General features: G+C 39.9%; 2 protein-coding genes across 2 annotated transcripts in view; one reads left to right on the top strand and one right to left on the bottom strand.

The window, feature by feature from the left end:
- The first annotated feature begins 11,456 nt into the window (after nt 1-11,456).
- LOC119855810 (selenoprotein P) lies at nt 11,457-21,246 on the top strand. The gene is made up of 5 exons (XM_038402578.2): nt 11,457-11,698; nt 13,219-13,434; nt 17,198-17,410; nt 18,635-18,752; nt 20,105-21,246. The coding sequence occupies exons 2-5, from the start codon at nt 13,232-13,234 to the stop codon at nt 20,462-20,464; spliced, it is 894 nt and encodes a 297-aa protein (XP_038258506.1). The 5' UTR covers nt 11,457-11,698; nt 13,219-13,231; the 3' UTR covers nt 20,465-21,246.
- A 741-nt stretch (nt 21,247-21,987) lies between these two features.
- The window catches only part of CCDC152 (coiled-coil domain containing 152), a 31,793-nt gene continuing 28,452 nt past the window's right edge, over nt 21,988-25,328 (bottom strand). Inside the window, exons 7-8 of the mRNA XM_038402579.2 lie at nt 24,841-24,927; nt 21,988-22,224 (exon numbers count right to left, since the gene is read on the bottom strand). Coding sequence (XP_038258507.1) covers nt 22,102-22,224; nt 24,841-24,927 — 210 coding nt within the window. The 3' untranslated portion in view covers nt 21,988-22,101. The remainder of the gene's footprint in view (nt 22,225-24,840; nt 24,928-25,328) is intronic.

Genomic DNA, 25,328 nt, shown 5'->3' with positions numbered 1-25,328 from the left:
TTGACTTAGAACAACGTTTCCTCAGCTCTCATCCCCTAATGCCCCCACTCTACTTGTGCTACATTGATGACATCTTCATCATCTGGACCCACGGAAAAGAAGCCCTTGAGGAATTCCACCAGGATTTCAACAATTTCCATCCCACCATCAACCTCAGCCTGGACTAGTCCACACAAGAGATCCACTTCCTGGACACTACAGTGTTAATAAGCGATGGTCACATAAACACCACCCTATACCGGAAACCTACTGATTGCTATTCCTACCTACATGCCTCTAGCTTTCATCCAGACCATACCACACGATGCATTGTCTACAGCCAAGCTCTACGATACAACCGCATTTGCTCCAACCCCTCAGACATAGACAAACACCTACAAGATCTCTAGTAAGCATTCTTACAACTACAATACCCACCTGCTGAATTGAAGAAACAGATTGACAGAGCCAGAAAAGTACCCAGAAGTTAACTACTAGAGGACAGGCCCAACAAAGAAAATAACACTAGCCATCACCTTCAGCCCCCAACTAAAACCTTTCCAATGCATCATCAAGGATCTACAATCTATCCTAAAGGATGACCCATCACTCTCACAGATCTTGGGAGACAGGCCAGTCCTTGCTTACAGACAGCCCCGCAACCTGAAGCAAATACTCACCAGCAACCACACACCACACACCAAAAACACTAACCCAGGAACCTATCCTTTCAACAAAGCCCGTTGCCAACTGTGTCCACATATCTATTCAGGGGACACCATCATAGGGCCTAAACACATCAGCCACACTATCAGAGGCTCGTTCACCTGCGCATCTACCAATGTGATATATGCCATCATGTGCCAGCAATGCCCATCTGCCATGTACATAGGCCAAACCGGACAGTCTCTACGTAAAAGAATAAATGGAAACAAATCAGATGTCAAGAATTATAACATTCAAAAACCAGTCGGAGAATACTTCAATCTCTTTCGTCACTCGATTGCAGACCTAAAAGTGGCAATTCTTCAACTAAAAAACTTCAAAAACAGACTCCAACGAGAGACTGCTGAATTGGAATTAATTTGCAAACTGGACACCATTAACTTAGGCTTGAATAAAGACTGGGAGTGGATGTGTCATTACACAAAGTAAAACTATTTCCCCTTGTTTATTTCCCCCCCTACTGTTCTTGTCAACTGCTGGAAATGGCCCACCTTGATTATCACTACCAAAGGTTCCTCCCCCGCACCTCCACTCTCCTGCTGGTAATAGCTCACCTTCCCTGATCACTCTTGTTACAGTCTGTATGGTAACAACCATTGTTTCATGTTCTCTGTGTATATAAAATCTCTCTACTATATTTTCCACTGTATGCATCCGATGAAGTGAGCTGTAGTTCATGAAAGCTTATGCTCTAATAAATTTGTTAGTCTCTAAGGTGCCACAAGTACTCCTTTTCTTTTCTTTTTGCTAATAACAACTATGTCAGTGAAAACACATGATCACTACTCTCTTGAATGAACTCACACAGGACAATGATAAAAGACAAAAACATCATATCATGTGTTGGTGAATAATTTTCACAAAGTGATCACTCTGTATCTGATTCAAAGAAAACCTGCACAACACTTTCAAAAGTCATGCCTGGGAGCTTAAATTCATGACTTTGCTAGACGCTCAGAATCATGGTCTTAATAAAGACACTGGATGTATGGCTTATTACAACAGTCTATAACTCACTATCGTCTCCCTTTTTGTCCTAGGACTACAGGGTAGTAAACAGGCCACTTCACCTTGAATGATCTCTTAGAATACAGTAGAACCTTAGAGTTATGAACACCACAGTTATGAACTGATCAGTCAACCACACACCTCATTTGAAACCGGAAGTATGTAATCAGGCAACAGCAGAGATAACCCCTGCTGCCCACCCCCGCAAGCAAATACAGTATAGTACCATGTTAAACGTAAATTATAAAAAAATAAAGGGAAAGTTTTTAAAAAAAGATTCAACAAAGTAAGGAAACTGTTTCTGTGCTTGTTTCATTTGAATTAAGATGGTTAAAAGTAGCAATTTTCTTCTGCATACTAAAGTTTCAAAACTGTGTTAAATCAATCTTCAGCTGTAAACTTTTGAAAGACCAACCATAACTTTTTGTTTAGAGTTACAAACAGTTCAGAGTTACAACCTACCTCCATTCCCGAGGTATTCGTAACTCTGAGGTTCTATTGTATGTGCTAACTACTTACGCCAAGCCATCTGTTCAACCTTGTATTTAGATTGTGACACTCTGAGTACATTTCCCAGACCCGAGGAAGAATTCTGTGTAGCTCAAAAGCTTGTCTCTCTCACCAACAGATGTTGGTCCAATAAAAGATATTACCTCCCCCACCTTGTTTCTCTAACATCCTGGGACCAACATTGTTACAATAACACTGGATACAACTCTGAAATAAGACATTTACCTTAATAAAACAACACTTTTTTAAAAAAAAAGCAAAATGAAATGATTCTGAAAAATTTTAATTTTGGTTTAAGTTTTTCAGAATTTTTGTTTCACAGGACATTTTGGCTTTCATTACAATTCAGAGTGAATTTTTTTTTCAGAATGTCAGAATTTTCCGTGGAACAGTAAACTCCAGGGACCAAGTCCAGTCCTGGTGAAAGGAGATGCACCATCCATTGAAGTCAATGGGAGCTGTGATGTTAAGCTTGGGCTGAATTTAGTTCCTGACTACACGAAGTATGGACCCAATCCTGCAGCCTTCACTAAGCAAATCTCCCACTGACTGCACAGGGAGTTTTGCCTGAATAAAGGCTGCAGGACCTTTGGCATCAGGAAATCTGAACTCCCTCATGATCTGTTTGTAATATATTATTTGCATTTGTAATGCACTTTGGGATCAGGTCTGTACTTAAAATCAATGGGAGTTTTATCATTAACTTCAATGGGTTCAGGATCAAGACCTTTAGGACTTTTTGGAATTAAAGGAGAAATATAAATGCAATTATTACTATTAATAAAGTAATATGATTTCTAATGTACTTTAGTTTCGTGGTATATCTCACCCTTTGGATGGCTGCTAATTGTACTGCAAACAGCCTGTGATTTTACTCCCACTGTTTGTTTAAGCAGTTAATTTCACAAACAGATTTTATTTCCCTTCCACAAGTCCTGACAGGAAGTTTGGCAAAGACCCCATGATGCAGGATCAGCAGAAATCATATTCTGTTTGTTTCTCATGCTAATTGGCAAAAGTTCAGAGAAATGCAGCTTTAAACTAGTTCAAAACCACAGCTGTGAGCTTGGGGCTTTTTTGCAGACACAAGCAGGTTACCAGTTGACTGGGAGACATTAAAGAACATTATATGCCTGATACTTATAGAGATAGCAAATGAATGTTTCTAACTAGCATCCCTACTCTATTCCTAGTTGTGTATGCTGGGAAAGAAAACTAGAATGGGATGAGCTGAGTAGGGCTCATTATGGCACTGCTGTTTTCTTCAGGCCAGCAAGCTACACAGGCATCTTCTACAGCTCTATAAATGCTCCTGTGTCTGACTGGGTCAGGAAAGATTGGTGGGCAGCTTTGGAAGTAGCCATTGAGTCTGCGAGGGTATTCCATTGTGCTGCTGTTCCTCTTCAGGGCAGGACATCAGCTACTGTTCAAGCTCTTCAAGTTGAGCTGATGCCGTGGGAATGGGTTGGTGAGCAGATCTAACAGAGGTGTTCACCCTTCTCATCAGAGTCTCTCACTCAGAATCCTTAGGAAAGTTAAAATGCTCACTTAAGTGTTTCAAGATTTTAAAGAAAGGTTATGTACCTGGGGTGATGGGCACTCGTGATTACTAACCACCACAGTGGTTTGTGTGTATGAGTGGTTAGTGAGTCCCATGGGGAAGTGTGATGGCATGTGTACACCTCAACCAAAGATTGCCATGAAGGGGTTAAATGTCTCCCTCCCTGTCTGACTAGAGGGAGTACCACAGCTGCCTCCTCTGAATGTAGGCATGTGCACACCATGGCCTTGATTCTGGAATTTCTTGCAGCCCCAAAGAGAGCCATTGACACCAAGTGTAAAACTGCTGTAAGGCACACTGGGAACTACTCTGACAGCCATGGACAGCCCCAGGACGCAGGAGAGTAGAGACATGTGAAAGATAGGAGAGAGGGGCACCATCAAAATATGGCTAATATTTCTACATTCGCTACAGTTTATATATCCTAAACACTTAAACAAAACAAATACACATTAGTTAACAGTTCCAGTAGGACCAGGGACAAGCTATTCAATAGAGACCCACCGTCTGGAGTTGTTGATTTAGGCTCTACTCTAAAGCCCAGTGAAGCCAATGGGAGCCTTGTTACTGGGCTTCAGACCAGTCACTTATTTGGTACAAACTTACCAAATATGTGTTATGTACCCAAAAGGCAGAGCTATTGCATTCTATCAAATAAATAGCACACCTTGTAAAAATGTTAAATATTTATCTATCTAACTGATTAGAGTGGTGCCCATTCTGTATTACAAGTGCTGATAGCTGTGAAAAATGCAGATACCATGCAGCCACTTGTCAAAGATTCATATTTTAATTGTTGGGTTTGGTCTTTTTTTTTTTTTTTTGCCAGAGTATTGCCATCAGATGCAAAGTGTATAAGGCAAGATTATTTTGTTAACACAACCAAAACCAGAGAAATGTTAAGCACCACAGCTCTGATTGAGGTTTTGTAAGTCAGCTGGTGAAAATCAGCATAGCTCCCATGATGGCAGTAGAGGTATGCTCATTTACATGAGCTGAGGGTCTGTCACAACCAGGTTTGCTTAGCAGGTGTTTAGCAACTCTCAAGGTCTGGCCTATTGGCAGCAGAAGCCTCTTTCAATCTGCTCAGATTCTACCCTCTCGTGAAGTGAGCCTCTGAACTCGTGTGCTCCAAAAAAGCAGGGGACTAAGGGTTAAAAGTGTTCCCTTTAACAAACAGTTCAATGTTCCCACTGTAAGTCTGAACTGTAGAGTAAATCTTTGAGTTGTCCTTGATTCTGCACAGCAGAACTCTACCATTCATATCAGGTTTAAGTTCAGAGGCCATCATGATATTAGGAGGTCTGTCTTAATTACAGCTGGAATAGGTGGTGTGGGTCCATGCTTGTTGGATGAGCATTGCACTAGCAAGGAGTGCTGCTTTTGATAGCCATTTTGGCTTATTTATTTTTGTGCTCCATCCACAAAGTGGTTCAGCAGCTCACGATGAAGCACAAATAGTTTGCTGCTGGACAGTGTTTCGATGCCAAACCAACAGGTACTCTTGAACTGCCCATGACTAACAGATGACTCCAAAAGGCCTGGTGTTTCTGGCTATGGTCTCATCGCTTGTGCCACTTGCGGATGCACATACTTTTACCCTATGAAAAGGCACACAGAACTCTTTTCTGGCATGAATGCAGCCTTCTAGATGATGACATATTCAATTCATTGGGAAACACCATCAAAACCAACATCCAATAGAGAGTGCATATGGGACAGATTCTCAGCTGGTGTCAAATCAATGGAGCTCCATTAACTTCACATGTAAGTTCCAATTTGCACCCTTTGAAGATCTGGTCCTAAAGTCTGCAATCTCCATTGCAGAGGGTGAACTTTTGGTTTGAGATTGTGCACCTAGGAAAGTTAAGCAGCATGATAACAGACAAATAAATTCATGAAAAAAAAAAACTTTTTTGTGGTCATTTAGAGACACAAACCAGGTAGGCTGATATTTCATCATAGCTCAGCTCTTCTTCAAAGAGAACCTAGTGAAAGATGAGAACTATCTGGTATATTAATTCCAATGGGAGTTGTGTGCATATAATTGTGGACAGATATGGTCCATTCATGGCCTGATCTTGCAAGATGTATAGCACTTCCTGCAGCGGTGTACAGCTCTCTGAACCTTGCAAGGTCAGGTCCTTAGGTCAAGACCTTTCCAGGTGTTTAGGACCCATTAATTAGGCACCTAAATATTTTTGAGGATTATAGTTCTTTTAACTCTTCTTAATTGTCAGTTTCTACAGTCCTTGGATTATCTTTGTTACACTTCTCTGGATCCCTTCCAGTATTTTAACATCTTTCTTGTATGGCATGTAGCGTTCCAAGTGCAGTTGCATCAATGCCATGGATTAATTTTCACCTCACCAGGTGCAAAACTGTTGCTGAGATCTCCTAGACTGTAGCATCATTGCTACATCACACTGACACTTGCTTTATTCAGGAGTTACTTCAACTATTGAGCTCATTGTCCTGATTTTGATCTTACTAACTTCAGTTTAACACAGGGGTAAATACATTGATTTTACAGGAGTTACTCTCAATTTACACCATTGAGAAAAGAGAATCAGGCCCCGTGAGTCAATGGGAGTTCACCTCGTTAAGGATTGAATAAAATCTGAGGGTCTGATTCTGTTCTAATTTATATTAAAGTAAATTAGGAGTAACTCCATTGTGGTCAAAAGGTTACACTGATGTAAAAACCATCTTAAATAAAGAGGAGACTCAGGCTCTGAGGAATTACTTAAGGACTTTGCCAATGGACTTTAAATCCCAGTTCTCACAAACCATTGTTTGATTTCAGTATCTTTTTGACACCTCTCAGTCATTGATCCTCAGTCATTGATCTCACGATCCAGTGTATTATAAGTCATCGTTGTAGTCTAGCTCCTTTTACCAAAGCAGAAGTGCTGACAGCCTCCCATTCCTTGTTCATATCAGATTTTCAGAAACATTCATGTGGCACTCCAGGCTACAGAAATAGCAGCAAACAAACAGCTGATTTCAAAAGTCCTTCCCCAGCCAGGGCTCAGATCCCAGCACACCACCCGCTGAAATATTCACCCAAGAGATTAGTTTCACAAGTTTGCTCCCACCTAATGTTATCAAAGCATTGATCTTCAGATGGAAATGTCTTAAACACCTGGGTCTGAATTCTTCCGCCTGTCTAGATTTGGGGCCAATGAGATAAGTAAAACTGAACGAGAGACTAAAAAAAGGCACTGATGTCCAAGAGGTATTGAAAATGTAAGAAAACTGGCTCTGCAGTGTGATTCTTCCTAATGATCATTCCCAGCCCAAATGAATTTAGTTCCACAGACATTCTGCTATTTACTTAGTAAGGAATTAGATGATGTCTTTATGGCATCTTGAACGCATAATACTATATAAATGGTAAGTGTTATTGGCTTTGTAGGGTCACAGGAATTGCCAGACTGGATCGACCCAAGGTCCATCTAATCCAGTATCCCATCTCCATCAATGGCCTGCCCCAAATGCCTCAGAGGAAGATGTAAGAACCCACAATAGGAGGTAGTTGTGTAGTAATCTGTCCTCTACATTAGTTTTCATCATCCCAATCTCTCATATTTACAGGTTGTTTTAATACCTGAAGCATAAGATTTGATATATCTTCCACAAAATTTGTTTTATGGTAACTCTGGATACTATTGATAGCCACAGAAATATACACTCCCTTTTTAAATGTTGTTAAATTCTTGGCCTCCAGGACTTACAGTGGCTATAAATTCAACAGTTTAATCCCACATTCTGTGAAAGAGTATTTCTTTTTATCAGTTTTAAATGTCCTGCTTTTTACTTTTATTGAAATTTTGTCCTTTTGGTCTTGTGTTATCAGACAGGGAGAAGATAAATTCTACTTTCATTATTCCAGTAATTATTTTATATACTTTTATCATGTTCCGGCTTATCTGTCTCCTTTCTAAAGTAAACAATCCCAGTCTTTTCAATCTCTCTTCAGAGGAGAGTTTTCCCAGTCCTTTGATCATTCTCATCACAACTCTCTGAACCCTCTCTTGTTCAGCAAGATCCTTTTTGAGATGGGGGGGACCAGTATTGCACAAAGGATTGCAGATTAGACATTTATATAAAGGCATGATAACAGTCTCCAGCTCACCACACTCTTCTTTATGCACTCTAACATCTTGGTTTTTGGGGTTTTTTTTGACTGAAGCCGCACATAGCAGAGATCTTCATTGAGCTGTCCACAATGATGCCTAGGTCGCTCTCTTGAGTTGATACAGTTCTTTAGAACCCTGTAAGGTGTACAAGTAGTTTACATTTTCCCCTCCAACGTGTCATTAGAAGATTCATAAATTTAGAAAACAATGAAAAGGAAAAAGTCAGATGCCTACACTCTTGCCTCCATTGCTTATGTTGGCATTAAGCCATTAGTGCTCAACAGCTTTCTTCCTAACTACTAACTCATTATCCTTCTAGGGAAAGGGCAGTTTTAGAGCTGTGACATGGCTGAAAGTTTGACTGAAGCATCTCATAAAACTGATTACCTTGAAGTCCAATAAGTGGGGTGCCATGACATCCACCAAAGGCTTCACCCTACCCCTCCAAAAACAGAGGGTGGAAATAGGGCAATAATTAGAAAAATTATTGCCTGAAAATAAAAGCTTTTCCAGATTAGATTTGACAGCTGCCTCCTGCTGTGAAACAGGAACATGGCCTGGTGTTAATAAGTATTTACTGTAGAGGCCAAAATTAGGGTTTAAGGCTAGTACTTCTTAGGAAGCTACAGTAGAAGAACTGGGAGACTGGGACAATTTTGCATGCTTGAGGGGGATGAATGAGGGGAACACAGTGGTCTGGACATTCTTCTATAGTTGGTTCAGTTACGGTGCTATTCATACAATAGGAGTGTTAAGAGAGCAAACATTGAGACTTTATGGGTATTCTAGATAAATCTTTATTTTATAAAAGGTTGTGTAAATTGTTTAGTAGTAGAGTCTATTTATACAAACCTTTTCTTAGCCAAAAAGGGTTTAGATTCAGATTGAACCTTGGGCAAAGTTAGGAGTTGACACTTATTTTATATAACTTGGTTTGTCTAGCCTTTCCCACAGCTGTTTTTCTAGTACTTCCCTGTCAGTTGCTTTGAGAATGTTTTTTCCCCCCTAAACTAAGGGTATGTCGACACTACAAGTGCTATATCAACACAGTCGCAGCACTGCAGCTACACTGCTGTAGGGCAGACACTTGCTACAGCAACGGAAGGGGTTTTTCCATAGCTGTATTAAATCTGCCCTCTCAAGAGGTGGCAGCTAGGTCCAAGATGTCTATACTGGGTTTAGGTCAGCTTAAAAACATCTCTTGGGAGCATGAAGTAATGATCCCAGTAGTTTAGATAGAAAGAGTGAACACTTTAAAGCAAGATGTCTGTGATTGTAACTGTAGACATTGCTAAAGTCCACATTTTAACATTTTGTCACAAATACATAAAAGTTTGCCATCAGATACTATGTAGTAACCACAATTGTTTCCTATCCTAGGACAGGAAGAATCGTTAGTATCTCAAATACCACTGCATTGTAACTGTTAGCAAATGATGACTTTTTAACGAAAGCCACCATGCCTTTCTGTTCTAAACCTGTCTTCATGTTCACAGCTGAATGGTAAGTTTGCAGTTCTAAGATTGACTCATCTAGATGCCGTGTTCATCCCTAAACCAGAGTTGCTGTTCCCTAGATGCTCAGTGGCAATATATACAAGCCTCATACATTGAACACCTCCAAAACAATACCCCACTCTTCTTTCTTGGTAAATGAAATAATGACGGCTATGGAAAGTTGGCCATCTGATGTTTCAATCTGTGTTGCAATAACTGGCAAGCAACCAGTCAATTGTCCTGGAAATATATCACTTACATATCACTAAATAAATACAAATTCCACAGAGTGAATTTGCTCATTTGCTGTTGTTATTATTCTTCATATTTATTACAGTAGTGCCTAGATGCTAACTGAGAATGGGGTCCCATTGTGCTAGGCACTGTCCAAAAACAAGGAGAGACAGTCCCTGCCCTGAAGAGCTTACAGTCTACAAAGACAAGGTGAGAAAATGGTAGGGGGAAAGGCACAAAACATACAAGTAAAGTGATGATGGCAAATGGCATGTCAGGTTGTTACTTCTTCTCCCTGCAATTCTTTCCTAAAGGCCACATGGCTGCAGGGAGGAGGGCTCTTAGAATGCGGGGAGGGTCATCTCCCCTGCACAGTTCATGGTGGGGGAGGGGTTCATTTGAACCCTTCCCATTCCAGTGGAGCAGTACTAGTTTGAACTGCTTTCTGAAGCTGTTGTGCTCATTTACCCAACAGACTGATCAGCTTTGTACATAATATTAACCCTACTATTGAACTTCTATAGTGCCTTTCATCCAAGAACCTCAAAAGGCTTTACAAACACTAATTAAATCACACAACACCTTTGCCAGGTAGGAAGCTTTGATGAAGTATTCAGCTTAGTGAATACACTGTCTCTAGAAATAACAATGAAGTGATATCATCACAGGTATGTGGGGCCAGCTCCCTGCAGAATGCTGCAGAACATTTACTCAGCAACACAAGCTATTGGGAGCACATCGGACTTGTCCTCCCCTTGTTACCCTGGCTTCCCAGACCATATCAAGTCAAGTTCAAGGTTTCAGTCCTTACTTTCGAAGTGCTCAGTGACCTGGGCCCAAGCTATCTAAAAGAGTCTAAAGCTCGGGGTTAAGGACCATGGTCAATAAAGCTGCTCCTCTGGCACAATGGAACTTTCTACCATAAGAGTAAAGGTGATTTATGCAGGAGACAGAGTTTTCTTGGGGGCTGGTCCAAGGTTGTGGAATGAACTCCCCCAGGAACTAAGGACCAACACAAACCTCACCACCTTCCATGCTAAGTTCAAGGCACATTCTTTGACCTTGCCTTCCCTAACCTAGACACAGAACAATGTGGATATTTAAAAACCAAACCCAATACTGTACCAAAACAAAATGGCGCACACAACTGTTGCCCTGGGGAGGAGATGAGAGAGAAGATGAGAGAGAGTTTTAAAACTCAGCTATTTAATTACAACATGAATGCAAAGCTTTTATATTATAGAGAGAGAAAGAAAGATGATGACATGTGACAGTTGTTAGTCACACCACTTAATGCACTACCAGAAGGTGCTCAGATACTAAAGTGATAAGAGCAGTGCAAGAACCTATATAGCATAGAACAGAATAGAAAACTGTTGTAAATCAGCATAGGTCCATTGGCTTCAATGGATCTACACCAATTTCTATCAGATGAGGATCTGGCCCATCTCCTTCAACAGGAGTAAATATAAAAGCAACACAGAGTGTTGTTTATATGCAGAAACACAATTTTAAAAGCAAATGGAAGTAATTGACAACAGTTGTTCACAAGGAAGGTTACCTTTCTACACGTACTAAGGCAGGGTACACCACAATCTAAGACAAATAAGAGCTAAAGGATATGAAAGCAAAAACTTGCTGGCTCAGCAAATGTGTATATATCTTTTCCCTCTGTAGTCTGTTAGGTAAAGAATTTGACTTTCAAGCCATCCCCCTTCTCCAACTGTACCACTGCCTCCAAGTCACTGGGGTGGCTGTCAAACTGCATAACTTGATATTCATGTTTGTATAAAAATACCTCCCTGCTGAATGATAAATGATTGCTACTTTCAGTGAGTTAATCAAGAAAGGGTTTGGTTGCTTTAGCTAAAAGGCTTTGCTTTGCTTGCAAGGTCGTTTCCAATGAGTTCCCCGAACTTTGAACCACATCGGAGAAGTGAGATAAACAAGGCAAGTATAAATACCAGAGAGCAGCAGTTGCTGAGGCTGCTTACTCCTGCAAAGCGGAGTCAAGCAGAGCAGCCAACCAAAGCGGAAACAGAGTAAGTGTGTTGTTTTGCTATAAAATATCGTTGTGATTTCTGGTTCTGCAAAGTGTTCCTTTGTTTCTTTGGTTGTAGAGATTGATTGGGGAGCTAGAAAGTTCCATTTGAAACTAACTCAAATGGCTGTTTAAAAAAATTGAAATATAGAAGAAAGTGTAATTCAGAACAAAAATTATTTCCAGTCTGTGGGGCTTGGCAAACTGTTGTTGGGCATTGTGTGCCAACACTGCAGAATGCTAAAGTCATGGAACAATCCTGGCATGTCCTGATGTTTTGTACATGTCTGCAAGAGAATCACATGAAAGGGATGCAGTTATCCAAGTGTGTGCAGAGACCTGGAATGAAATTCTGGCTCCACTGAAGTCAATGGTTCCATAATTTCATCCCTAAAGTATTTTACCAGATTGCTTCTACAGAATTGGAGGAAAGAAAAGTCAGGAAATATGGAGTCTGACAATAAGGCTGGCTTGCAGCAGTTTCGTCTGTCTGCCTGAGATTGGTAATACAAAACTTTCTTTGTATTGGAATGCTCTGGGGTTGATGAAAACGTATATTATGTATATGAGTTTCATGTATTATGTATGTTACATCACAGAGCACAACGGTGCATCTGATCAGATTCTGTTGTGAATGGGGCTGTGGGATATCCAATACAATCTTGCAGCCTGTGAGGGGGAAAAGAGTAGTTTTTCAGTTTCTTTCCTAGATAATGCATGATTTCTAAACACAATAAGCCAAAGGGTGTTATGTTAATGTATCATTGGGAGAAAAAGAGGTTATACAATATTTCTATGTTTTATGATGATCACAAATATAAGATGCCCTGGGTGCATGCAAGAGGTTTTGTGAGATATAGGGAATCCTGAAACTTTGGATTTTTCATTTCCTTTTCTTTGTTGCTCAATTGTCTCTGGTGTCTGCCTTCTTTAGAGCTTTTTCTGGCTAAGGTCCAAATTTGAAAAAAAAAATCTTCTAAAAATTCTGGACTCTTTTATTCTGCTCCCAGTTTGTATAGTATTTGCTATGGGCCAACATATACCCCTGGGGCAACTACTTTGAAGTCAATGGAATTGCACTCCAGATTGATTTGGACCAATGATCCAGATCTCCACCTGGTGTAAATTGGCATAGCACCATTGACGTCAATGCACAAATAAGTCAAAAGCAGCAGAACTGGAGTCAGTTCTGCAGTCATTAAAATTGCAGTTTGATAAGAAGAAGAAATAGGAGTAGGGAACAACTCAATTTGTCTAGTTAATATAAAGGGTCACCCAACTGGTTGGAATACTTAGATTGTCCTGTTTTCAATCAAGAAAATATCAAGGTTATCCATTAGTGCTTTCCATGGAATCAAAGAAATATTGCCAATAGCAATAAATATAATGGGCCAAATTCTGAGCTTACTTTATGTGTGAGCCCCAGAGAGTTAATGGCCTGCTGGTTTTGTTATGAGAATTTCAGCAACTGGAACTGCTCTGTGCACGTATCTCATTTCTTTTGTTTTCTCTCATTTTCAGCTGAAGCCCAGCCATGTGGGGAGGGCTGGGGCTGGCCCTGGTTCTCTGTCTCCTCCCAGGAGGAGGGACAGAGAGCCAGGGTTCAAGTGCCCATTGTAAAGAACCACCAGAATGGCATATCGAGGAGCACAGTCCAATGCTAAATTCTAGGGGCTCAGTGACAGTGGTAGCGCTCCTCCAAGCCAGCTGATATTTGTGCCTGCTGCAGGCTTCCAGGTAAGGACATTTGTCTCTTCCAAGTACATCTGAAAATGGGACGGAGCAGTTTTTAAAACTCAGCTATTTAATTACAACATGAATGCAAAGATTTTATATTATAGATCGATATGGTCACTTATTTATGGCTTCTTTACCTGCTTGTGTACCAAACAGGACCCGTGACAGGTGCAGCTCCATTGACCGAGTTCCTAGATGGACAAATCCGTCCCTGTGACTCAGATTCTTAAAACACTGCCTCAGTATTCATTGGTAGATGAAGCAACCATTTAAAAGTTTTGCCATCTTCCAATTACCACCATGTAAATATAAACAACAACCAAATCTTCATTAATAAAACCAAAACCAAAATAGACCTTTAAGATCTTAGGCCACACAAATGCAAATGAACCCTAGCAAACCCAGCAGAAACAGTTCCTCCAGAGCTATATTCCCACTAAGACAGGGGTTCTCAAGTTGGGGGTGGTGACCCCCCTGGGGGGGGGTCACGAGGTTATTACTGGGGGGGGTAGTGTCACAAGTTGTCAGCTTCTACCCCAAACCCGCTTTGCCTCCAACATTTATAATGGTGTTAAATATAAAAAAAAGTGTTTTTAATATATTGGGGGGGTTCACACTCATAGGCTTGCTGTGTGAAAGGGGTCACCAATACAAAAGTTTGAGAACCACTGCACTGAGATGTGATTTAGGGCCTGATCCTACAGAGTCTTCCTAGCATTACTCATTACTAAGAGTAGTCCCTAGATCAGTAATGGTAAACAAACTAATACAAAAGAAAATGGCAATACATTCGGAAGCTGTCAGCCAGACTAGCTACTCTTTAAGGGCTTGATCCTATTTTCACTGCAAAACCAGTCCCTAAGAGAAAGATCCATCTGAAATCAGAATGAAGCTTAAGGTGAGTCTTGTGGGATATGGTTTTCAAAGGTGCTTACGCCTTCAGGCTCCTTTGCAAATTCTGGCCCTAACATTCAGGGGTCTCCATTTCATTTGCAATGCATGGTAAGATTCATCCATTTATGAGCATACCCTTCCATCTGTGTTAAGGCGATCATCAGTGGGCTTCATTCTCCAGTGCCTTGCTCCTTGCGTAGTCATCATTTACACCTGTGGTCAAGCCCTTCATTGCTAGAAATCAGGGTCGAATACAGGCAGTGCTGAATTTCATTGTAAACAGCTGGTTGAAATACAGAATGGTTTCTTGAGTTGATAAAAGAAAAAATAAAGGGATGACCTGAGATTCGCTAGTTCTTTCAAACTGCCACTATCTCTGACTCCTTAGTTAGTAATTTGGCAGAGATATTGAAGCTGAGTAAAATCATATTTCTCACATATGTAAAAGACTACCTGAAATAGAGAGATCTTTATATGTTTCACTCTCTTTTTGCGATCAGCAGAGGTAAGCTGTACAGTAACTCCTCGCTTAACGTTGTAATTATGTTCCTGAAAAATGTGACTTTAAGCGAAATGATGTTAAGCGAATCCAATTTCCCCATAAGAATTAATGTAAATGGGGGTGGGGGTTAGGTTCCAGGGAAATTTTTTTCACAAGGCATACAGCTCACACTATAAGTTTTAAACAAACAAACAGTTTAATACTGTACACAGCGATGACGATTGTGAAGCTTGGTTGAGGTGGTGAAGTCAGAGGGTGGAAGAGGGTGGGATATTTCTGAGGGAATGCCTTGTTGCTAAATGATGAACTAGCTTTTGGCTGAGCCCTCAAGGATTAACCCATTGCTGTTAATGTAGCCTCACACTCTACAAGGCAGCATGAATGGAGGGAGGGGAGACAGCATGGCAGACAGAGACAGAGACACACAGCGCATTGCCCCTTTAAATAGGCTGATCTCACTCTAAGTGCACTGCCTTTTTAAGTAGCTCAGCAAGTTGAGACAGCAGCTCAAGGACCAGGAAGCTCCCTCCCTCCTGAGCCCTGTTGTGTCGTCCCCACCCCCATGGAGATGGCGTAAGTGGGGTGCAGGAGCAGGGGGGAGGGGGAAACCCTGACATTAGGCCCCCCGCACAGCAAGCAGGAGGCTCCTGGGAGCAGCTCCAAGGCAGAGGGCAGGAGCAGCACATGGCAGTGGGGGGAGGGACAGCTGAACTGCCGGTAATTGATAGCCTGCTGGGCGGCTGCCACACAGAGAACTTTGATGGGTGGCTGCCGGTCCACCCTGGTTCCAAGCCCCCACCAGCTAGCTCCAACGGGCTGCTCTTCCTGCAAGCAGTGGACAAAGCGTTAGAAGGGAGCATTGCACAACTTTAAACAAGCATGTTCCCTAATTGATCAGCAATTTAACAACGAAACAATGTTAACCGGGATGATTTTAAGTGAGGAGTTACTGTACATAAAAGCATAAGTAGGATGGATATTCTTTATTCAAGATAAATAATCTTTATTCAAATTCTAATGGAAAAAGACACATGAAAGCTGGTATTTTTAATGTATTTTTCCCCATATGAGTAAGGGTCAACTTATAGGAGATAGTCTCTGGAATCCTTGGCCTGTCTTTTTACATGTTCATACAGTACCTAGCACAATGGGGCTGGAGTCTGTGGACCCTACCAGAATACAAAAAAATCATCACCACAAGAGTCAGACAATTCTTTCAGATGGAATCAAGCAGTAGTTGCTCCCCCTGCTCATAACTTGGATTCCTATTGCAGCTCTGAAATCACTTTGAGTTGAAAACGTACAGAGCTGGTTTCACAGCCTGACTCTTTTAAACCCTTCTATAGGTTGCACAGTGCTAATATTACAATGGTCTTTATGAGTTTTTCAGTAATTGGATTTGAAAAACTAGGGATGGGATTCTGGCCTACTTTAAGACAATGGGAGTTTTGCCACTAACTTCAATGGAGTAGACTCTGACCCTAGAAAACCAAATTTTATAATGGACCAGAGGATTTCAAGCTCTGGGTAATGAAGAATTTTCATTGTATGGTAGTTAATAATACATTCATTCAGTTTACAGAGCAAATGCTTAAAGAACACTGTACATCCATTTCAGGAGGGTATGAAAGTATGACCACACTGTTGCTATGTATCAAAGTCGGAACTCTTGCATCGCCAATTTTAGGGAAATGAATTTGCTTATCCTGTAATTCTTGAAGAAGATCATTAGTAACACAACCACATCCTGCATAAGTTCTATTTCCCCCTTTTATTCCAATGGCTACCATATGCTTTTTCTGACTTATTGAGTAGCTGTTATGTCATCCAAAAGAGTGGGAGAGTTAGCAGCCCTTCGTTGTAGGTACCCCTTCTTGATCATCTATAGTGAGGCACTGTTTCTGCTATGTTTGGACTGTACATGCACTCAGATGTCACACCAGTATTTGGTCATTAATCAATTATCACTCAAATATACCCAATAGATTAAATATCTAAATCTATATCAGTAAAAAAAACAAAGGAATTGAAATGGAAAGATCAATTAAATAAATGCATCTGCTTTACCTATGTATGTAAAATATATTAAAGGATAGGGTACTGTATCAGTCAGCTACAGTGTGTACTCTTATATGATCCAATCCTAGGCATAATACAAAGGACATTGTTGACAATGTCAATGCTCCCATTGATTTTAATGACCCTGCTTGAAATCAATGATTGCAATGGAAGAACTGGAATTATTAGCTCTCAGATAAATCAAGGCAAATCATTGATCCATAAAAGCAAATGTCCATTTAAAAAGCATACTTTATTTCTCAAGAAAAAAAGATAATTCTTGCCTTTTTCTTTTAAAATCTCCATCAGATTGGAAGACCTGAGAGTGAAGTTAGAGAATGAAGGATTGGTCAATATCTCATACATGGTGGTTAATCATCAAGGAATCCATTCCCAACTGAAAATTCACACACTGAAGGAGAAGGTATCGGAGAATATTACTGTATACCAGCAGGATGAGAATCAAACTGATGTCTGGACTACTTTAAACGGAAACAAAGATGATTTTCTTATCTATGACAGGTCTGTATATAAAGGAGAAATTAGTAAATGCTTTATATTAATTTAGTGTTGTATTTTGTAACCCAACAGAATGAGTATTTTTTCATTTGCTTGCCAAAAGCCCTTTATCTCATAACAAGTGCATCATATTCGGTTTTTTAAATGCCATTAAGCAAAGTAAAGTCTTTTTCACCTTTTACAGTCAGAGAATAACTAATATGGACCAAATTTTGCTGTTATTTAAATCAGTGTAAATCTGGAATAGCTTCATTCTTTTCAATGCAGTTACTCTGGATTTAGATCAGAGTAACAGAGCAGAATTTGGTCTAGGATTCCAATCACACTTGCTCATTTTTTATATTTACATAACACTAGGACATTTGATTCTGAGTCTGATTTACACTGAAAATTTATTTAGCATATTTAATCTGAACCTAAAAGGCTGTCTGTGTGAGAAAAGGAGGGGTAAATCCATTTAGACATTTGTGGGTTTATTGAGTAGAAAGAAAATATTTGTGTTGCTTAAATAGGGTTTTTTAAAAAAGAAATAACTATGTAGATGAGTTAACAGTATCGTAGGTCAATGTCCTTATCTACAGCCAAATCCTGGAGCATAGAGCAAAGTCCAAATAAACATATTTTCCTCATGTGAAAACATCCTAGGTTTGATGAACTAAACCTCAGCCCCATCTGAGTACCCTGTCTGTGCCATTTCATGCAGCATGGAAACAAGAAGCAGGTGTAACTCAAGGCTCCTATCTACATATGGAGTTTTCACCCAGCGCAGTGCATGGATGCACCAACTACACCCCTAGCTTGTCCACAATCCCTCCTGCTGGGAAGTTTTGAGGACTAACTGCAATGATCTTTTTCCTGGAGAGGAACGTGTGCATGGTGTTTCGGCTACTGTTGTCTTCGCCACCCCCATGTATCAGATTGACAACTGTTTTTGTCTTATTGTTAAGAACATTCCTAGGATTTGGCCCATAGTCTTTATTCAGGCAGAGCTGGGTGTAAGGAAGAGTTCTATTTTTACAGAATTAAATTTACATTTGCAATATGTTGAAACTGCACATTATAGATTGTAAACATTTGGGGACAGGGAGCATCTTTCTGTTCTGTGCTTGTACAGCACAGTGGGGTCGTGGTCCATGACTAGGGCTCCTGGGCAGTACAGTAACACAAAGAATAATAGTAATATTTTCTGGGTTTTTTGTATAACTGTAAATCTCATTCTCTTCTTAGGTGTGGCCGTCTGGTGTATCATCTTGGTCTGCCTTATAGCTTCCTGACTTTCCCATATGTGGAAGAATCTATTAAGATTGCATACTGTGAATACAAGTGTGGAAATTGTTCTTATATGGTATTTTCCTAATTTTATTCTTTTTTTATATATATAAATATATTGGGAGGGGAAGTGAGATTGACTGATGTTTAAAGGAACTATTTCTACCTGATTAATCCCAAAAGCCATTGTTCACCAACCTGGCCATTTTATGACTCCTCAATTATTAAGTAATTTGTTACACATTTTTCAAAATGGATCAACTTGAGCTCAGAAAAGATTGAAATATAAGGGCTAAATTGCTGCCCTTGTGTAAAAATGTGAATCATTTTGAGAAATCTAAATCCTGGCTTGGCTGCCAATTCTGTTTACTTAGTTGTGTGTATAATCAGCAAAACAGAAAACCAACAGAGTTCTGAGATTCTCGTCTTTCTAATTAATGTGACATTCTCTAGACACTTCCTAACTTTTGAAATGATCATTAATACCTCTGTAAACTATAAAATGTCACATTTGACTTATTTTGAGCACTTCTGAATTTGCCTTTAGGCCTGATCTTGGTCCTGCTGAAGCCAATGATAGTTTTACTGTTGAATTGTATGGGTGAAAACCTAGCTTTATTGAAGTCAATGGAAATTAGGTTGGATGTGTAATTTGTACATATTGGGTGAAACCCTGGTCTCAGTGAAGTCATTGACTTTAATGAGGCCAGGATATTACCCATTAACCTTAGTGATTTGCTGATATGCATAATGCAACCACTGCTCGTGCTGCTAGTTGATAGGCAGCAGAAGGGCCAGTGCCTATTCTTGTCATCTGGGGAATATGAAGCCAACCAATGGGCTGTGCAATTTGGCCGTATCAGAGTGAAATATTTAGGGCTAAATTGTGCCATTAAGACACAGCCTGAAGTAAGTGGCAGAGTATACGCATAATGCACCTGGGGGACATAGGGAGACACTATGCCTCAGAGAAAGCCCTCAGAGGCACAATTCCTCCTCAGCTCCTCTTCTACAATGGGGGGCAGCAATTGATGATACCCTTTGAGATGCTGAAAAATTCCCCTAGTCAGCTGACCTGCTTCTCCTTCTCCTTCTCCTTCTCCATGCCAGCTTACTTCTGGTGAGACCATCTTTTGCAAAGTTCCAGCACTCCCGTGAGTGCTGGGAGCTGTTATGCAGGTTGCCCTACTGCAACAAAATCTAGCCTTTAATTTGTTCATGTTACAGATATGGCTTTCAAAAACATATTTAAAAATGATAACTTGAACAAAAATACCTAAGCAATGACAATATTTTATGTTGATTTGATTAAGTTTTTGTTTTCAGTTACTGTAATAATGACATCAGTTAATTGAGATTTTAAAACTAACCCTGTTTACTTCAGATGATTCTTCATACATTTTTATTGTATGAACTTATATTTTCCAGACATCAGTTGTTGAAGATATATGCAAAAACATATCTCAGACAGCAGACGAAAAGCCAGCTGAAGAAGCACCGAAGCCACACAACAACCATTCACACCACCACAATCAACAAAGACATCATGGACACAGGCACCACCACCAGGAAGGGTTCCAGCTTTCAGAAGATCAGACTCAACAGGATTCTGCTCAAGCTCCAAGACATCATTCCCACCAGAGCAGTCAACGTTATAACAGGGTTGTGGGTCGTAATAGACAGGGTCAGAAAGGTAGTCAACCAAATGTAGAAACTGCCCCACAAAGAGAAGTGGGGAATGTTCCTACACAAGTTAAGAGGCTTTGAAAAAAAGGAACTGCCAGCTGAAAGAATCAGTTAACCTGAAACTGGCAGAAAGTGTCACAGTCAACTTCTAGTAGCTGATGTTGACACTGCAGACACCTGTTGTTTGAAGAATCAGGAAATGCAGCCACCTGACACTGTCAGGAAGAACTCCCATCTTCCTGCAGGTGACATGGCCAGCTGTTAGCAGAGACCATCACTGAATCTTGACAGTGACGTCTGCCCACAGCTGCTTGACGTTCACCAGCAGCAAGTGAGCATGAAACATCTGACACCTGACAGTGAGACGGAAAGTCAGGAAACTGAGCATGAAAAGCAAACTAAACATTTTAACATCAGGAAAGATCCCTTCAATTTTAATGCATTTAATTATAATACAACTTGTAATAACAAACTTCAAACGTATCAGATTAATACCCTAGACAGGAAATGGAGAAGCGTAGAGAAGTTAAAATATAAGACTGAAAACAATTTGATGTGTGTTACAATACCATCAGTAGAGGGTTATTTTTCTGGGTTTTTTAAAAAATTACCTAAGCCATAGCTTGTTTTTTCAGTGCTAGTTGAAGAGTGTCTACAGTATTTGGTTAATATGTCTTTCTCGTTTCTCTCCTAATATTCTGCTTGCATTAATGAGGACAGAAGCATAAACTATAACCTAGGGGCGTCTGTTTGATATTTAGCAACCAAGAATAGAAGAAAGGCAGAAAAGACATTCTAATAATGTTTTATTACTTATTTCTGAAGAACAGGAAATATTAAAAAGTTAATTTTTTTCTCAACTAAAAAAGGAGCTATGAAAGTGATCCAATCATACTGTTTTTGATACACACAAAAAGCTTATTCAAGAGCAACTTGCCATAACAATATTTTATTTCAGCTGTAAACTAGATGCCAAAAATTGCATTCTTCAAAAGTAATAATTTTTGTACTCTTTGATATTCTTATAGTTTAAGGACCAGATCCTGTATCAGTATCCATTAGCAAGGACTCCTGTACCTTTGTGAAGCCCTACTGAAGACAATTGGATTCTGCATGGGCACAGGGGGCAGTGTTAGTAGATCTTGATGTGGAATCAGGTCATGAAACAAGGTTATGAATCAAATTCAATCCTGATATAAGCAAACACAACTCTCACTGAATTGCACCTATTTATGCCAGGGTTAAATTTAGCCATATATATATATATATATATATATATATATATATATATAGATTATTAATGTAACTTACGAATGAAACTTGTATAATGTCTCTCTTGGTGTAGTTATTCTTACAATTTGACTACCTTAACTGAACTGAAAACAACGTGTTTAATTTGAAGGATCATGGAAGAAAGAAAAGAGAATAGAGATGAATGCTTTGAAAGCACATGCCATAGTTAATGATGGTTTAATAGGGAAACTGTGTCTCCTACAAAACCTGAATCCTTTTATGGTGAACGCTAATAAGCAAGAAAGCAGTACTGAATATAAGGAGAATATAGATGTATGGTATATTTGATAAGGGAGTTTTCAATAAAAAATAGATGGCATTCCAGAGTTGCCTTATATTTTGTTTTCACTTTCCAAGTACATAGCTTGGGCTATTGCATTTATAATATATTTTTCAGTTGTATTAAATCAAGAAACTATTTCAGTACTGCATATTAAAAGTTACTCTCAAAACCGCCTTCGTTTGAGGAGAGAATCTGGGCCACTGCTGAGTCGTTGCTCTAAGTCTTTAATAGTGTTACGGAGAATTTCAATTTCCTTGTTTTTTTCCTCCTGGAGATGCTGAAGTTTCTATAGAAATATAAATAAAATGTTGTGGTAATTAAAATTTGGAACTGAAATACAGCATAGGTGTACAGTGGAGTCGCATCTTACGCGGGGGTTAGGTTCTAAAGTCAGGGTGTAAGGCGAAAATCACGTATAGTCAAAAAGAGAGAGAGACACAAGAATGAAAGAATAAAAAAGGGAGAAAGATGACTTCAGCGTCGTTATGTGCAAACCGGAGTGCCTCAGGATGGCCAGGAGCATTGTCTATGACCAGCAACACTTTAAAGTCGAGTCCTTCCTCTTCAAGGTACTGCTTGACCTCTGGAATGAAACACTTGTGGAACCAATCCAGAAATAATGCACCGTCACCCAAGACTTTTTATTTGATTGCCAGAACACAGCAGGAGATTTTTGTTCTTGCCTTTTAGGGTACAGGGATTTGAAGCCCTGTAGAGCAAGCCCGGCTTTATTAAATGCCCAGCCGCATTGCCACAAAACAACACAGTCACACGGTCTTTAACTGCTTTGAAGCCGGGGGCTTGTCTTTCTGATTTCAAAGTGTAAGTGCAGTTGGGCATTTTTTTTCCCTCAGAAGAGCCCAGTCTCGTCAGCATTAAAAACTTGTTTGGGAAGATAGCCCTTTTCTTCTGTGATTTTCTTTAATTGTTCGGGGTAGGCTTTTGCTGCCTCTTCATTGGCAGATGCAGCTTCACCAGTAGTCTGCACATTTTTGAGGTTGAAGCGGTTCCTAAAACTGTTAAGCCAACCTTGGCTGGCTTTGAATTGGTTCTCATCAGAAGGCTGTCCCTCTTCGGCGGGAGGTTTGAACAGTGCATAGAAGTTAAGAGCCTTTTCTCACAATGTGTTGCCATTGATAGGCACAGGTTTACGGTTCATGTCTTCCAGCCAAAAGTTTAATGCCTTTTCAGTCTTCACTGAAGTCTTATCACACACCTGGCTTATTACCTTAGCAGTTATTGGAGCACTTGATGCCACAGCTTGACAAATTTCTCTCTCTCTCATCTTGATGGCACAGATGCTAGATTCGTTGCGGCCATATTTACGTGCCACATTGGAGACTGACATACCGTCTCTCAATAAGTCCAGCACAGCCAGTTTTTCCTTCAGCATTGGAACAGATCGCTGTTTCTTCGGTTGAGTACCAGATGAAGTAATTGGATTGTGTTTTGGGGCCATGTTGTGCAAAAAATACGTATCTTTAAACACTAGAATCACACAGCGAGATGCTCACTAGCCCGGCGGGCAGCAATCGACCCCGAGCGCTCTGCCGTCTACTCCTGTACAGTACTCCACCACCATGAGTTATTGTTGTCTCTCTTTTTTTTGCCATGCGCATATAGTTGAATTCACATAAGTTAAATGCGTGTATGATGTGACTCCACTGTATCAACACAACATGATGCTACTAATGAAAAATTATCCTAAGTACAATAAAGAGAACATAATAATATGTATTTTACAAGGATAATTCTCACAAAATCCTCTTTCTTTGACAACCTAATGGCCCTAATCTAGAAAAGCATGTGCACAATGCACAATTTAACTTTAAGCATACGAATACTGCCATTGAAGTCAAAAGGACAATTCAAGGTAAAGTTAAACATGTGCTTAAGTGCTTTGTTAGTACATGGCCAATCTTAAATCCCACAATCCTCACCTTACACTGGAATGAAAGCAATAGTAGATGTTTGATTGTGTATGGGTATTATTTTAACAAAATATATTTAAACATCTACAAAAAAATTCAAGCTTATTTGAAGGTTATGTGCAAATGGCAGTAAAATTAAGTCCCTGAAGCAAGGGATCATGCATATACTTAAAAAAACCCGCCTGGTGCTATGTTTAAAATTTTCAGAGTTTATTATTATTACATACACTTTAAGATATATAATAATAAATAGTAAATCCTCAATCCTATCCCCTGACCTCCATAAGCTGGCACCAGAATGGTTCTGTGGTAACCGTGACATCATCATACTGGAAAGAACATAATCAATGAAAGCTGGAAGGCTATGGTGGGGCTGCACGTCGTGCATAGCTGCCAACATGTGACAGCTATATACAGGAATATTTAGGGCTTGATCCAAACTCTATTGAAGTTAATAGAAAGACAGTCAGCAGGCTTCAATAGGCTTTGGATCAGGCCCTTAATTGGGGGATGCACACTGCAATCAAATCCACTGGTTGTTGCTTCCTCCTTCTGGACATTGTTAGTTGGACAGGATACTGGTGGTCTGACTGAGGCAAATTATGCCTCTCTTTGGAGCCTCCACTTAACACACTGGGGTTGTATAGGAGTAATTGATAGAATCTGTCCCCTAGAATCTTTAGTGCTGGGAATGACACATGAGCTGGAAGGATCAAAGCTTCACTTTCAGATACATAGAAAAATCATTGTTTTACTTGGTAAATGAGCAATATGGTTTGGAGCCATGGTGGCACAATAAACAAGGAGCGGCACATTGCCATTTTTACAAAGTCACTTTTCAAAGCAAGCTGCACTTTAAAACCTTGCATCTCATACAGAAATACCAGCTAGATACTCTATATAAACATATGGTAGCAACAGTATTTGCAACCCACAGACATTTTTAGGAAAAAGCTATTAAAAACACATACCCTTCTGTATATGTTTTGAGGCAAGACAGTGGTATCTGGATATGATTTTGTTGTTTTATTCTGAACTCTTGCTAATTTAGCATTGAACTGAAACAAAAGGAAAGGACAAAAATCCCTAATATTTACACTGACCCAACAGAAGAAAACATTTTCATAAAAATAGGCATAATTTCCACATGTTTTTGCACCATAATGTTGTACCTTAAAATTAAAACGGTCAGGGTGATCCAATTAGTTTTTTAAAATTAAAAATTAATACGATTATAAGTTGACAGTGTCCCTTTAAAAATATAGGCCCAGACCCTTGATTCTGGTGGTTCAGGGGGGCCATAATATTAGTTTGCCAACCAGCTGAGGATTTTCCCCAACTGTAGGGAGAGTGTCTGGACAAAAGAAGGCATTGCATACTCTTAATTAAACCAGCCCCAAACTTGGGTCCTGAGGAGAGCTCATCCCAACCAGAAGTTCATGCCCTATTTTTTTTTTAA

Source organism: Dermochelys coriacea, chromosome 5 (genome assembly GCF_009764565.3).
Source record: "Dermochelys coriacea isolate rDerCor1 chromosome 5, rDerCor1.pri.v4, whole genome shotgun sequence".
In the NCBI taxonomy this organism is placed as follows: domain Eukaryota; kingdom Metazoa; phylum Chordata; order Testudines; family Dermochelyidae; genus Dermochelys; species Dermochelys coriacea.
This window is presented reverse-complemented; position numbering and strand designations above follow the sequence as displayed.